The sequence below is a fragment of the Cyprinus carpio genome, chromosome A1, assembly GCF_018340385.1.
Source record: "Cyprinus carpio isolate SPL01 chromosome A1, ASM1834038v1, whole genome shotgun sequence".
Classification (NCBI taxonomy): domain Eukaryota; kingdom Metazoa; phylum Chordata; class Actinopteri; order Cypriniformes; family Cyprinidae; genus Cyprinus; species Cyprinus carpio.
The window spans coordinates 2,943,189-2,959,628 of NC_056572.1; the positions used below are offsets into that span (position 1 = coordinate 2,943,189).

Below are 16,440 nucleotides of genomic sequence, written 5' to 3' on the forward strand. Positions count from 1 at the left end.
ATTCTTTAATAATTGCATGCCAAAATCATGAAAAATGCTATCCTTCTCAATATACCCTCAAATTTTGAAACTTCATAAAAATAATTGTTTTCTGCAAACTCCACCAGATTCTTATTCTACATCATCCCAAGTACCACTGTGGTTACCATCATCCTACTTTACTGTATCATTTTTTAAATAATTGCTTACAAAAATCATGACCAATGCTATCTACGTTGCTGTACAGACACATTTTTCAAAAATCATAACAAAGGAAATCAAATTGTTTTCTGCAAACTCCACCAGATTCTTATTCTACATCTCCCCAGGTACCACTCTGGTGATTGTCATCTTACTTTACTGTATAATTTTTAATAATTTCTTACCAAAGTCCTGACCAATGAAAAAGATAGCATTTATCATGATTTTGGCATGCAATTATTAAAGAATGATACAGTTAAAATATATGAAAATCACCACAGTGGTACGTGGGTATATGTAGAACAAGAGTCTGGTGGAGACTGATCACACACTTTATTTAGATTTTCTCCACATAAGCAGGATACACCATACAATAGCAGGTACAGATTGAATGATAGCATATGCACTTATAACAATTAAAACATGAATGAATTCCGTCATTCTTAAAAAAAAAGAAAAGAAAGAAACAATAACCCATGATTGCAATTGATATAGAATAATGTTAACTGTAAGTAGAAAAGAAAAAATTTGTACAAAACATAATCCAAATTATGCATTAATTTAGCAGCATTCCACATGAAAAAAGGAAAAAGTATACACCTTTGAACCAAAAATAAATAAAATTAAAAATATAATTATAGTAAAATAAACGGTGAAAACCTAAATAGAAGGCCTTGAATATGACTATGAATACGAATATGATTAAATATGACAACTGAAGGAGGATTTACTAAAAGATGAAGACTATAGCGCCTTGAACACTCGCACACCTTAATCTACCACACACCGCCGAGTACACGCGCAGAGAACTTGAAGCGCAGATAGCGTGACCGCGCTTCACTGAAACGCAGATAGCATGACCGCGCTTTACTGAAGCGCAGATGGTGTGACTGCAGTAGTTTACCAGAGCTTTGCAGGTGCGAAACTACCGGGGTGGCATGGAAAAAGCTGTGCCACACCCGAAATAATCACAGAATAACATATAAATGTAAGCAGTGTTTCATGTTCTACTTTTCAGCCGCGGCGATGACAGATTACGCAAAATAATGATAAAAAACACGTCTTTCAATAAACTGTGCACGATGGTTGCACGCGCACGCAGCGTGCCAGTGTAGTCGGCTTCATTAACAAATGACTCTTATGAACCGAAGTCAAAATCACAAAGCGCGGCCCAGTTCACTACTAACGAATTGTTTATACATTGTTTCGTGAATCAGATAATGACTGCTTCCCAGCTCACTCGGAAGTCCTCTGAGAGATTGGTGTGTGGAGAGTCTGAGAAATCCACGTATTCAAAATGGGTTTTATTCATAATGAGAAGTTTCATTTAAATGTTTAAAAAATATTCCATGGTAATGATATGTCTCATATAAAAATAAGTTTCATTTATATATTCAAGATGTCTTTTGGTAAATTTTGTGGTATATCTCATTTGTAATTTCAAAGTATTTCTAGCTGCGTAGTCAGCTGAGTCTGTTTTGCATAAGGAGTTAAACTGCACGTATTGTTCTTTTGTGCCAATATTTCTAAGATCTATCAGTTAGTATGATATTTTAGACCTAAAAAGAGGAAGAGGTCCAAAATCGAGACACTGACTAGACTATTTTTAAAGGTCATGATGTATTGTTAATTATAGTTCTTCTATGTTGAAGATGACAACTTCTGTCTGGAACAATAGTATATAAGAAAGAGCCAGTGCACTATGCAAGTTATGACTTGACTTTGACTTTCTGAGACTCTCTGGTCTCTCTCTTTCTTTTCAGCTCTCACTTCCTCTTCTTTGGCTTCACTCGAAAACTCTTAGACTCAGACTTAGAACTCTTACAGGTTTTTATTCAAATTCAGATACTTTGATACTTTAATACTTTGGTACTTTTGATTTAAACAGAATAATTGTTTATGTTTTAATTACAATTTTATTAATGTTTTGATTAATACTAGATGGGTTCAATCCATCATAAATGGATTGTTATAAAAAATGTACTAACATTTGATTTGCATTTTCTATATTCGAAGGTTGTTATTATTATCAAGAGTTTTATTTCAAAGTTATGATTTGTGGTTTCTGTTCTCTATATTCTTTTTAATAAAAAATTACATACTTTCATCGTGGATATAAGCAGTAACAACAACAACATGAAATCAATAACATGCCAATCACAGAAACTAACAGCAGAGTTAAGTAAGAATCTAGTCGTATTGCAATTTTCTCGATTGTTAACATATAAATGATTTTAGTTGGCACTTTTCAGTTTTCAAAACAAGGACATTTCTCAAAAAGTTTAACAAGTTAAACATTAGGTAGCAAAACTGATGACACACCAATCAGAATCTCTGCATCTTAACAACGGAGAGAGCTGAGCCAATCATCTACAGGGGTTACTTACACATACAGTATAATTACAGTTCAGTACATTATGGAAATGTAACTATTCTATATGTACAGTAAACTGTAGCACGTTGTACACCTTCAAACTGTGACTGCCAAATTTCCTTTGTAACCATTTATGTAAACTGCATTTTTGCAGAACTGAGAAATTATAGCGATATAGATATTCTTGTGTCAACATCTGTATCTGTTACGATGGAGGCGTCGTGACAACAGAGTTGAGGATCCAAATGCAGGCTTTATTATAGAGAGTGGTCAAACAGGCAGAGTCCAGTACCAACAAACAATAATGTCCCAGGCAAAGACAAAGAGGAATCCGTAAACAGGCAAAGGTCAGGGCAGGCAGCAAAACAACCAAAAACCAGATGAACAGTCCAAGGTCAAAAACAAGGAGGCGAGGCAAAGCAAAGAAACAGGGTAGAGGCTAAACAATAATCAGCAAAATGTGTGTGGATGTGTGCAACCTTTATAGTGCGAGACTGATGAGGTGATGAGAGACAGGTGTTTGCAATTGATGAGGAGTCCTGGCAAAGGATTATGGGAAATGGAGTCCAGGTTGAAGAGGCAAGAGTCTGGAATGGAGTGCCCTCTAATGAAGCTCACGGGCACTCCAGCTAGAGATCGTGACAGTATCTGTAATTTAATTTATGTATACTGTAATAGACATTGAGCTGCAAAAATAATTCCTGAATCCTAGTAAGAGTTTTTTTTTGTTACAGTGTTATTGATCTCAGTGTTCACTGGGCAGGAAAGTCGTCTGTGTATTTGAATTGTAAGCATTTACAGGATTTTTCAACTGCTTGCACACATAATCTTTACTTGTCACACAAATTATGAAAGCTGACACTCAAACAGCAGAAGCACACACCGAATCTGCAAAACCATATGCTAATTCTTGGCCTTTGACTCAGTTTTCAAATTCATAAAACACTTTTTGCAAAACACAACACACAATTCTCTGTAACACACAATGATTGCTTTTGAGATATGTTTGAGATATTTTGAATGCAGTGCTCCATTTTGCAAAATATGAGAGGCATTTTGCACTTTGTGTGTGCAATTCTTGGATTTAGGTGTAAAGTTTTGAAAAAAAAAAAAAAAAAAAGAGGCAAAGTTTTGAAAATGTGTGAAAGCAGTTGAAAAACAAAGAAAAAAGAAAAAATGTAATAACTAGATTGAAAAGTTTGAAAGACGTACAGTACAGACCAAAAGTTTGGAAACATTACTATTTTTAATGTTTTTGAAAGAAGTCTCTTCTGCTCATCAAGCCTGCATTTATTTGATCAAAAATACAGAAAAAACAGTAATATTGTGAAATATTATTACAACTTAAAATAATAGTTTTCTATTTGAATATACTTTTAAAAAAATAATTTATTCCTGTGATGCAAAGCTGAATTTTCAGCTTCATTACTCCAGCCTTCAGTGTCACATGTAACATCCAGTCTATCACATGATCATTTAGAAATCATTCTAATATTCTGATTTATTATGAGTGTTGGAAACAGTTCTGCTGTCTAATATATTTGATGAATAAAAGGTTAAAAAGAACTGCATTTATTCAAAATAAAAATAAAAATTTATAATAATATATATTCTAATAATATATTTTCTTTACTATCACTTTTTATCAATTTAACACATCCTTGCTGAATAAATTATTGTTAAAAAAAGTATTGATTTTATTTAAAAAAAAAAAAAGAAAAAAAATTACTGACCCCAAATTACTGACCAGTAGTGTATATTGTTATTACAAAATATTTATATTTTAAAAACATAGCTTCTTTTTTTTTTTTTTTTTTTTTTTACTTTTTTATTCATCAAAGTATCCTAAAAAAGTATCACATGTTCTGAAAAAATATTAAGCAGCAGAACTGTTTCCAACTTTGATAATGAATCATCATATTAGAATGATTTCTAAAGGATCATGTGATAATGATCCTAAAAATTCAGCTTTGCATCACAGAAATAAATAATTTAAAGTATAATAAATTTAAAAACAATTATTTTAAATTGTAATAATATTTCACAATATTACAATTTTTTTCTGTATTTTTGATCAAATAACTGCAGGCTTGATGAGCAGAAGAAACTTCTTTCAAAAACATTAAAAATAGTAATGTTTCCAAACTTTTGGTCTGTACTGTATATGGTTTTGTCAGTTAGATGTTCTAGATGTTTGCTAAAGTGTTGCTAGTTGGTTGCTAGGATATTCTGGGTGGTTGCTAGGCTCTTGCTATGCAGTTGCTGGGGTGTTGCTAGAGTATATTTGATAGAGTTTGCTCTGGGTGATTACAAACATTCCCACCTCTGTTAATAACAGAAAATCAAATAGTTTCAGGGCTTCAATATTACTGTATTTCTTTCTAATGTTAGGAAATTCAAAATTTTTTGTTGCTCTTAAACTTGTACTGAACGTGATTTTAAAATCTAAGTAGCCTATATGTGATTTTAATAGAACCGCATGTCATCTTTAGTAATACAAGCTCAGAAACATTTAAAACCTGTTTAAGTTTTTTATATTGTGTATTGACTTGGTGTCATGATGGATATTTAAATGTTATTTATTTTTCATTTTAAACAGTATAGATGAATACTTAATGGTAATACAATATTTGTGAACAGAACTGTGTATGTCAGACCACAAATCCCCAAAAACTATGCAAGGGGGCTTGCTTTGGTGTTGCGACCCCGCGTAGACCCCCTGCCACCCTAAAAATTATTTTCTAGATCCACCCTGCTCTCTCTCTCTCTCTCTCTAGCACACACACGCACGCGCACACACACACACACCTCTTTAAAATGGTTTTCTGAAACTCCATACAGAGCTCTTACAGCCTCCCTCAGGTCTTTATTTAAAGCTCTTCTAGTCTCCCTCGGGTGTATTTGACCTCGTTTTTAATTATTTCTTCTTATTATAACAGACCTTTGGTGTCATACAGACCATTTAGTGAGTATGCAATATATGTAATACTTTGCAAGTTTTTTATGTATGCTAACACAAATAAGAGAAATAATAATAATAAAATAATAATAATATGACAATACAATTCCCAGATAGCACACATATGTCTACAAGATCTCTGTTAAAGATCTGGAAAGCATCTGCTGTGTACAAACATCTGATAGATGTCTTTAAGATGGATTTATTTATTGTAGAGTTAACTAAAATTATCAGGTGCGAGATTTAACTGAAACACTTAACTCTAATTTCCCATATTTTTAGTGAAACTTTATCATGAAAGTATTTGCAACATGAAATTACAAAAATGACTGCAAGTGATATGAGGTCTGATGCAATGGCGCCCTCTGGTGGTTTGAGGTACTTCAGATAACACATTGAGAGTCTTTATACTTTATGGGAATATAAAAATTAATTTATGGATGTTTTTTCAATGCCTGGGCATTTTCAAGGAGCACTGCAGCTTAGTTTTACTTAAAAAAAAATTATAGGCCTATTTTGTCATTTTAAATAGTTCTTCGTTTTTAGGGTTTTAAAGTGGTCTTAAAGGTTAGATTAAAATGAGAACAGAGAAAATGCTTTAAAATTAATAATAAAAGTAATTTATTATTGTGATAAATTCATCCTTATAAGTCTAGAACACTGAATGCGGTAAACATGCATTAACAGAATGAATGTAACCATTACATTTCATCCATTTCTGAGAACATACAGAGTTTATTACAGAATCAGCGTGTAGAAGCACAGCATGAGAAAGGAAGCCGTCAGATTCAGGAAACTGGGACTCAGGAAACTTGACGATGATTCTTTAGATTCTTCAGACAAGCTTTAGACAGAAAGAGAAAATTCAGATCAGTTGGGTTTGTTTTAGATGTGCTCAGTTTATCACAAATTAGCATTGCATACAATCAAACAAATCTTTACTGCTCTCTCTCGCTCTCTTACCTGGCAAGGCTGCTGCAGTCAGAAGTATTGTAAAATTCAGAATGCACCAAGGTGATCTTTTTATAGTTATCATTAATATTCCTAACAGTTGTGATATCTTTAACTGTGAAAACTTCAGTGGGTGATATTAGCGCATCCATGTCTTCTGAATTACACCCATACTCATCAAGACTGATCACAGAACAAGACGTGATGTTGAAAACAGTCCCAGTGTTTTCATCTACACTTGCATCTTCAGTTGCATCAGTAAATTTCAGTTTTGCTGGAAAAAAACTCACAAAACGAACTTTCTGCTCAGTTGTGGTCTTATATTCCTCCTCTGTGCCAGAATACACTGTACGACATTTCTTTTGGTCTGTGAGTTGCATGGCATCTGTCAGCAGGAAGAAAAGAGATTTGAAAGGAAACTCGTCTCGGTAAGTCGAACTGCTCCTGCCATGGTTCTGAACCAACTCCTTGAACATTTTACGAAATTCAGGAGTAGCATCACCATAACTCTTCAGCGCAGCCATGTGCTCCGGTGTACTCCCTGGAATGGCCTGTCCACATGCTGCATTACTTTTCCACATTTTTTTAAAATCAGTATTTTTGTTAAGCTCAGTCTGCAGCAGACCTCCACTTTTTGTGACCATCTGCAGCATCTCTTTCCGACAGTTGTAGAATGAGTAATCAGCAGCTTCAGGAAACAAGCCCATTTCTATCGCTTCTACAGTCTGAAAACACAATTTAGAAACACAGCAGAGAATTTGAAGAGAAAAAAAATCAAAGACTTTTAAACTTCACAAATCTGATGAGTTCTTAAGTTAAACATTTCAAAGTAGTGATGATAAAAGTGAGAACTTACAGTGAAGAGCAGCAGGAGAAATGCATGGAACCTCAAACTTCCCATTGTTTTAGTTGGCGTATGAGCACAGGTCTGGACAAAGACAATAACATGGACAGCAGGCTAAAAATAAGATTGGTGAAGAAATGCTCACCAAATATATATATATAAAATCATTTTCAGCACAAACGGGCACAAGCACAAAGCCATAAAGAAAATTGCATGAAGCACTACAAATCTTGATATCTTAAAAATACCTGTTTTTCATGATGCATTTAATTTTGTTAGAAACACTGGCCTAAAACAAGTGTCTGAAAACTATAACTGAAAAAGGCAGCACTCACCGTCTCAAGATGTCTGGTTTTTTAAGGGTCAGTTAAGCGAAATGGTCAGAACTGCAGGGTGTTCACAGACTGACAAAAACAAAATTACAGGAAAGCTTATCAAGGCTGCGCTCTGCCTTTTCCTTCCTGTACTTCAATTGCTACCGTGTTCAGGAATGAGCAAAATCAGACAGCAGAAGAATCTTACTGTAGAACATTTTTAAAACGAAGAAAAATTAAACATTAAGAATGTAAGGCAAATATTTCAAATAAGGTGGTAGAACTATAATTGTCAGCCATGTGAAGAGATTCATTAAAAAAAATAAATAAAAAATAAAACAGCCAAGAAATAGTTAACAAACTGTCTTCTTGTTTAATTTTTGTGTTATTTGTCCCTAGTTTTCCTATATTATAGTGTTCAGCTTGCAGCACTACTCATTTCTGTGGTGTCCGCAAATAATGATTGACAGCTGTAAAACGATTCAGTGACGTCAAGGCTAAAATGTGACGGGTTTAAGAGGCACATGATTTAGAGCTATTATGGATTATTTATTAAATACAACAAATAATTGCATGTCTGATCTGTCTCAGGCACTACAAAACTATATATTATTAACTGAGTGTTGACATGAAAAGATCTTAAAGTAAACCTTCTTTATTTTTGGAGGGCTGAATTTGTAATTGTGAAATGTTTGTCCTTGAGATGGATTCGCATATTATGTTTAGTATAATTTTTACTACTTCCCGTGGCTACCAAGGCTCAAAAAATGCATTATTTAATTACTTATTGTTATGTTGTTTTTCAGTATGACTCATGCACTCAGAGCTTGGATGAAGAGCTGATTTTCCTAATGCTGTAAAGTGCAAACCTGCAAGACTGGGCCACTGTTGACTGCTATTATAGTAACACTAAATTGTATTTGTACATAATCTTACATGATCAGAGTAGCTTCACATAATCAACTTTATGTCAAAATATTACTTTCTCCGATCTCTGAATGTTCTTGATCGAGGCAACGGTGAAGCAACTTAAGTTTGGCTGAACTCATTGCCCAGCCTCCCTCATAGTCATACCATGGACAAGGACTTGGTCAACTTGTGGCACAAATTTCATCTGAGACTCATTGTCTCCTTGCCTCTCATCCTCATCCTCTTCCTCTTCCTCCACTCCTTACTGCTCTTGCTCATCCTCTTCCTCCTCTCTGATGTCCTCGACCTTTTCAATCACTTCTCTCTGGATCCAAGGTTCTGACTGGTGTGTGATAAATTTTGACTCTTAGTGTTTCCACGTGGGTGCCTGTGTGCTAATTGAGCTCAAGCTGTGCTGACTTGAGTGAACAATATTGAATGCTATAGTGTTTTCTAAATGACCACATGGTGTAAGCACTGAGAAATGTAGGGATTTGTGTGTAGAGTTTTGCAGTAAGGGTTCACCAAATCCGACTCATGTGTTAAAGCAGGGGAATAGTGTTTATAGTTCAGCAAAATGGGTGTGCTTTCTGAAAAATGGCGTTATGGTCTTGAAATTTTAGCTCAAAAGCCTGCTTATAGTGTTTAAGCAATCGAGAAAACTGTAATATAATGTAGACTACTGTCAAAAAAAAAAAAAAAAAAAAAAAAAAAAAAAAAACAGGGGTTACTGGCAGAGGTAGTGTGCAAATGACTTGTGCTAGGTGTGTTTTCTGTTTTCCTCTTACCTCTGCGGCACTAACTGTCCTCCGCTGCAGCAGCCGGATTTAAACCTTTTGAAAAGAGTTCGGTTAATTTTACACATTTAGCAGAGTCGGACCTAAGCCCTTTTTTTTGTCACTTTTCTCAAAGTTTTTCCTGCACCGCCTTTCCTTTTTTGAGGTCCATTGTCTAGCTTTTACTGAACATTAGCTCGTGTTGCAATCTCTCTGATGACGTGCTTGGTTTTGACAGAACGGTTCGGTCGGACCATCTCGGGACCAGGCAGCCGTTGCCGACTGGGCCAAATGCTTAACATTTATTTATTATTAACATTATTATTATTATAACCGTAGAGAAATCGATAAAACCCTGTCCTATGCGCTGTTGGCCCGTAAAAACAATTTTATTTATATATATTTAGAAAAAATCTGACCGGCCCATATTACACAAAATGGTCCGGCCCCTCTGGCATTTGCCAGAATTGCCAGATGACCAAATCCGCCCTTGCCTGCAGTAGAATCCTGGATGTCGTCATCTGCGATCGTGATGACCGTATAATGAGGCTTCTTCCGCTTGAATTGTGATCTGTAATCCCTAGCCCCCAAATTCATCTTGTCACCAACCATATTTATTTTTAAATCTATATATCCCTCCATAGCATATTTAAGTCCCACTTGAATGGTGGTCCTTTCTATGTCCTAAATTTATCAAAAACATCTTAGGACAAGGTTTTCACACTGACAGCTGTCATTGTAAGACAGTCAGCAACTCTGTTTGTTTGTCCGAGTAAGCAACAGTAGCTAAGGGGGGCGGGGCTTACCGATAGGTCAATTACTTCGAATGGGCGACGTCATGCATTGCCAAACTGAATTTCTGGTCTGAATTTCTGGCGTTACTTGCCGCAGAAGTAAGCATATGGACGAAGACTTACGTTCATTAGCCGCTATAGGGAAATAATGGGATGAATAACACAGTAAATGGTAGAAGTGCATTACAAACCAGTGTGTTCATAATTAAGATGATGCATAAAAAATAATATGGTAATAAACACCAGTTTGCCATAGCAAAACGAGCTGTTTTGCACAGCTGAAAATAGCTGGAAGTGGATGAGACCGATATAACCGGATAGTTACTTTGACCCAATCAACAATAATAATCATAATAATATTTTATTTTAAATAAAAAAATTAAAGTTGCATCTGACGAATGAACTGCATTACCTTTAACAGCCACAATGGTAGCGAAATGAGTGTCGCTTAACTAACGTTAGATCCATAAAGGTGGAGCTCTACTAGGTAAAGAGAGGTGGAGCTTATGTGTAGCTCCTCCCCACTGGTCGTCTAGCGAGGGGGAACTACACGTAAGCTCCACCCATTTGCTCTGCAGCCCTCTGGCAGAAGTTGAAAATTGTTCAACTTTTCAAGAGCAAGTGCAGGCGTCAGCCAATCAGATTTCCTATGTAAATACCCTAGCGCAGATGCTAGCCAATCGCGTTCATGGATCATGGGAGAAGTTATATGATTGGCTATTGTCACTATGACAGTCGCCTCAGCACCAAGCTTCAGACGCTGACACCTCGTGTGAATGAACTGTAACGCTTTTGGTATGTTTTGCATCCCATAGAGCTTCATGAGAAATTGTTCAGCTTACTCCAAACGTGCTTGGAATCTTCAGTATCATGTCATGTGTAATCATCACTAGCACACATGAAGCGGACTCGCTCACTCAGTCAGGATTGCACTTCTCGAAGTGACCTCGTTTCAGTATAACCGAGGGGATATGGAAGGCCAAAAGGGCCAAAAACACGTGAATTTTAATGCGGCAACAACACGTTAAATACGCGTATTTAACGTGTTAAATATGCATGAAATACACGTGAAATACGTGTTAAATAGGCGTGAAGTACGTGTTAAAAAAGCTTAGGGGGGTGTACCATTCATAGACTAGGCAACTTTTTTTGTATAGCCTACATAAATAATATATTTAAATTGCAGTTTGATGAAAAACGAATTTTTTACTCATGCCTCTTTGTAAATAAACACATTAGCGGACATTCTAGCTTCAATAGTGATCAAACTTAAAGGGTTGGTAACTAAGCAACTAATCTGTTTTATGGATGTTAGCTGTAAAATTATTACTGAAATATTATTAGTAATTAGTTACACTACTAGTTCCTGCAAAAGCAATATTATTACAATAACTAAATTACTAGTAACTAGTTACTGTTCAACTCTGACTTTCAGTGGGAAAAAATCATTTGGACATTCTCCTGCTGAGAAATAACTGATAAAAATGTAAAAAAAAAAAATTTATATATATATATATATATATATATATATATATATATATATGCCCAAGATAAATTTTTCATATCCGTTTTATTTGACATTCAATATCTCAGGACATAAATAAGGTAAGTTAAGGTGTATTTGTTTCAAATTTTGTGGTGATAGTATAAAGTATCCAAAAGTTACAGCATTTTGTAACAAAACATGCCTTTTTGTTTAGCTCTTGACTCCCAGAAGGATTTTTAAATACTGTTGTTTTCTGAGTGCCATACACAAAAATACTGACTCATAACTCCATGACTGTAGCAAGAAGAGTCAGAAGGTATAGTCTGATAGAAATTTTAATGGGAATTTTTTATTTTTTTTTATTTTTTTGTATTTGGATATTCTCATGCTGAGAAATAGGTAAATTTAGTGTGGTCAAGGGAAATTTTTCATATTCGTATTTGATGTTCAATATCTCGTGAAAGAAATAAGGTAAGATAAATTATTTTTGGTGATGTTCCATGTATGCTGTATGTGAATTAAATTTTGTGGTGATATCAGGAAGTAATCAAAATTTACAGCATTTGGAACCAAGGGAGTCCTTATCTTAGCCCTTTACAGTTTTGAAATTGTTGTTTTGAATTTGAAGTAATGCCTCACTCAAGTTTAGTCAAGGCCCCAAAATATTATACTTGTTTTATTATACTCAACGAGACCATTCAAATGACACATGACTATCTGAGCTGTATGATGTTTCAGACATATTAGAGTACATGGAACAAATACACGGGTACACTCCGGTTTAGAGGAAGTAGGCAGCACTGATCAGGTGTTGATCAAAATGATTGGATGCATTCAAAAGCTGAATTTATAAGCTTTAAAATGATACCTAATTTTATATATATATATATATATATATATATATATATATATATATATATTATATATATATATATATATATAGACAGAAACATTATAGGTTTTACATTCTGCTTGCCAAATGTTTAATAGAGCTCTCCAACTGATTCATGGGTTTAGGTATTATTTACACACGAAAGATGTAATGGATTGTTTTGATTTTAGACTCATTTCAGTCGTGAGAATCTGCTGTAAATAATGATATGCCATTTTCCACAATCAGAGCATGTTTCATGAAATGATAAAGGTATAAATCCATGAGAATATTGCAGCATTTGCACATTTGGAGTAATGTTATAATTCGATGACGAATATCTTTAGATCTAAATGACAGATTATTGTATGATTGGGCTCATTTTTTTAGTGGGAGATTTTTTTCTGAATATTGTGGCGGTTTTTTATGTTATATGTGTGTGTTTCGTGAAGTTATGAATGAAAACATAACCTATGTTTTTGTTTTGTTTTTCAATTTAATGGTTTCATGTGTGTGATTAATATCGTATGTAATATATTTAGATCAAATGAACGAATTACGATGTGTTTGAGCTCCTTTTAATCGGGAGAATTTTCTGAAAATAATGACGTCGAATTTTGCATGATCTATGGATGTTTCATGAAGTTAAAAATAAAAGCGCAAAGTGAAAGTTATTTGTCCTGCTACGCCTGAAGTGCGCCATTTGGGTTTTATGTCTTATAGCAATATGAGCAATATCTTTGGATCTCATCCACGGATTTTGGTATCTCTGGGCTCATTTGTTCAATTGGGAGAATTTTCTGAAAATAATGATCTATGCATGTTTCCTGAAGTTATGAATGCAAACGCAAAGTGAAACATAGAGCTGTTTTTCTTTGCAGCCTCAGTGCGCCATTCTGCTTTCATGTGTCACAGCTCTATGAATGAAATCTTTCGATCTGATCAAAGGATCTATGCAAGTTCAGTGAAGTTAAGAGCTAAAACGGAACAGGACTAAAACCTAAGCTACATGACCTAATTATTTTCTATGTGTTATAGTGTAATGGTTTATGGTGAGTTTCAACACTTTTTAATCTGGAAAATTTTCTGCAAATAGTGACGTGCCGTTTTCTATGATATATGCATGTTTCATGAAGTTATGAGCGAAAAGGCTACATGACAGCTACCATAGATTTTTTGGCTAAACTACATGCTCTCTGTGCAGTTTTATGTGTGTTATAATATAATATATGTTATAGATATAAATGGCAGACTCTGGGCTCTTTTTAGTCAGGAGAATCTGCTATAATGGTGCATAATTTTCCACTGATCATGTTCTATGAAGTAACAAGTAAAACGGTGACATAGATATATTATTTTATGGTCTGGGGTTGACTTCTTGTACAAAACTCACTCCAGTTTATTCAAAGCCCCAAACAATTTCAGGGCTCTAGAGTGCGACCAATTTGTTCAGATGCGGACCGGGCCTCCAGCCTGTTTTGGACTTCTCCTTACTTTTATATTTAGACATCCATCAATTAGTGATGTAAAAAAAAAAATTTCCGCGCTGGTGGAAACAACACGAGACCGTGCTACCACGACTGTCAAGAGTGGCTCGAAGGTGTTTAGTGTCCCGCAGCAGCAGCGCAGCTGAACTGGGCTGAGTTTCCCAAAAGCTTCGTAAGCCTAAGAAGTTCGTAAAAACGATCGTACGACTGATCTTAATATTACGGTCTGTTTCCCAAAAGCATCGTAACTTGAGTAGCACTTGAAAATCATCGTAGATCTACGAGTGCTCTGGAGTAATCGTAAAGCCCTAAGTGCGTCGTAAGAAGACAGATTTATGCGTTCACCTGCAGGACAATCGGCAGATTACACCTTTAACTTGATTCAAGTGCAATGTGCTTATAATATAAGGATTTGATTGTGCTTTATTGTACACTTTATGACTCGTTTTTTTTTTTTTTTTTTTTTTTTTTTTAAATTTATAAATGAAATAATTACAGTAAAAGGGGCAGAAAAAAATAGAAACACGTCTTAAATGACTGAAAAAAAAACGAATAAAAGAAGTAATGTAGGAAATGCTTTAAAGACTGGGGGGAAAAATCTGTCAATGATTTGCTGAAGTGCACGAAAACCAGTATTGGACCCGGAAATAACGTCTCTCTCTCTGTACTGTATATAAAGTACATTATATATTATTATGTATAGATCCATCCAGCAGACTCACCTCACAGGAACGGAGCTGCTGAAGCTGCTGTCCGGACTGTGAAGCGGGCTTTGCACAATCTGGGGGGTAATGGAGTCTTCACATGGGGTGAGTTTCAGACTTTCCTTTATATGGCTTCCAACCTCGCCAGGACTCAGAGCCGGGAGGACTGTGTAGAATACATTAGCCCAAATTCACTTCTGCTTGGAAGAACTGGACCCAGAGGAGATCCAGGGACCTTTGACTTTGAAGGCTACTCTTACAAGAGATTAAGAACCATCCAAGCAGAAGTTGACCGGTTCTGGAGGAAATGGAGCCAGTTAGCCGGACCAAACCTGTTTGTCCGGGACTAAGTGGCACACAGCTCACAGGAATGTGGCAATTGGAGATGTCATCTGGCTGGCTGACCAGAATGCCTTGAGAGGTCAGTTCAGGCTTGCCAGAGTTATTGACGTCAATACTGACAGAAAGGGAGTTGTGAGGGATGTATATCTCCGATCCTTCCCCAGCTACCCAGTCGCAACTGTGAAGCCCACTAAAAAGATGAAAAAACACTCAACCAAGATACCTGCAACAGTTCTTCACGGGGATGTCAGACGAATAGTTGTCCTGCTTCCAGTTGAAGAGCAGCAGCAGCTACAGGATCAAAAAATAGAGTAACTAAATCCAACATATCACAGTACTGGTGTGACCTCCTTGGGTTGAAGAACCAGGAGGTCAAGTGGGAGGTGTTGTGTCAATTCATGGTTAAAAGTTGTACTGAGCACTCCAGCCTAGATTCACCCAGGATACTCAGAGCACTCCCAAACTGCAGGGGGCAACCATACAACAGGAGGTGGAACCAACTTCTCGGAAGTGCTCTGGGGACCATATTTACCGGAGCACCCACAGGGAGTGCATGGCATTGAAATGTTTGGTAAGAGCTCAGTTGGCCCTCTCACCCATTCCTGGAAAAAGATACTCTAACCACAGCTCCTGATCCATTATCCAAAGACGCAACTGGTAGGACAGAATGTGATTGTGTTTGAATGTGTTGAGTTCAGGTTTCTATATGATTTTTTGCTTGGTTGTAATGTGCAATTTAAATTAAATAGTGAAGATTTTATTATGTCAATGTAGAACTTGGCAGAAGTAACGTTACTCTAAGCATGTGTATTGTTTAAATTATATAAGTTTAATTATGGGATTGGTATTTTAATAATTAACTATTAGAGATCCTGGGTTAATCTAAATTACTTTGTTTGGTTTGGTTTGAGGGTTCAGTAACATCTATTTATTATTACTTTGAGAAAGTGGTATTGAGATTTATTTGTGATTTATTTGTAATTAATTCATGGTTTTGGTTTGTGTATCTTAAAGGTTATCAACCTATTCTGTTCCATCCCAATCTATCAAACCATCTTTAAGAAAATAAAAGAAAAGAAAGTGAACAGTTTTGAGTTGCCCTTTGCGTTCATCAGAGATAAAGCAGTTTTCAAGTTTGGGCAAAGCTGTGGTCAGTCAGCAAACACACAGAACTTGACAATATTATACACTATAATATAATATAATATTGTATTGTATTATAGTTATTATATCCAAGTTGTCTGTCTGGAACGCAGCATAAGGTTTAGATTTCAATAAACGATCGTGTACTACAATTAAGAGCCATTCTATAAGGTCTATAAGGTTTGTTAAGACATTTCAGCACTTGACAAACGGATAGCGACTCCTAAGTAGCACTTAAAGCACAGCTAATGGCTCGTAATTGTAGTAGCTTACTACACGCTAGTTTATTGAAATTTAACCTAATGT

The 16,440-nt window shown here is 35.5% G+C and overlaps 1 protein-coding gene across 2 annotated transcripts; it reads right to left on the reverse strand.

The window, feature by feature from the left end:
• Nucleotides 1–6,110: 6,110 nt before the first annotated feature.
• Nucleotides 6,111–9,548, reverse strand: LOC109079889. 2 transcript variants are annotated; one of them, XM_042766955.1, is made up of 5 exons: nucleotides 9,320–9,548; nucleotides 7,644–7,712; nucleotides 7,321–7,392; nucleotides 6,477–7,189; nucleotides 6,111–6,357 (listed from the first exon to the last, which is right to left on the reverse strand). In XM_042766955.1, exons 3-5 carry the CDS (start codon nucleotides 7,363–7,365, stop codon nucleotides 6,252–6,254), a joined length of 864 nt encoding a protein of 287 aa, XP_042622889.1. In that variant the 5' UTR covers nucleotides 7,366–7,392; nucleotides 7,644–7,712; nucleotides 9,320–9,548; the 3' UTR covers nucleotides 6,111–6,251. The 2 variants fall into 2 exon arrangements, with proteins under 2 accessions (XP_042622889.1, XP_042622890.1); XM_042766956.1 differs by having other exon boundaries at nucleotides 7,321–7,422.
• Nucleotides 9,549–16,440: the final 6,892 nt, after the last annotated feature.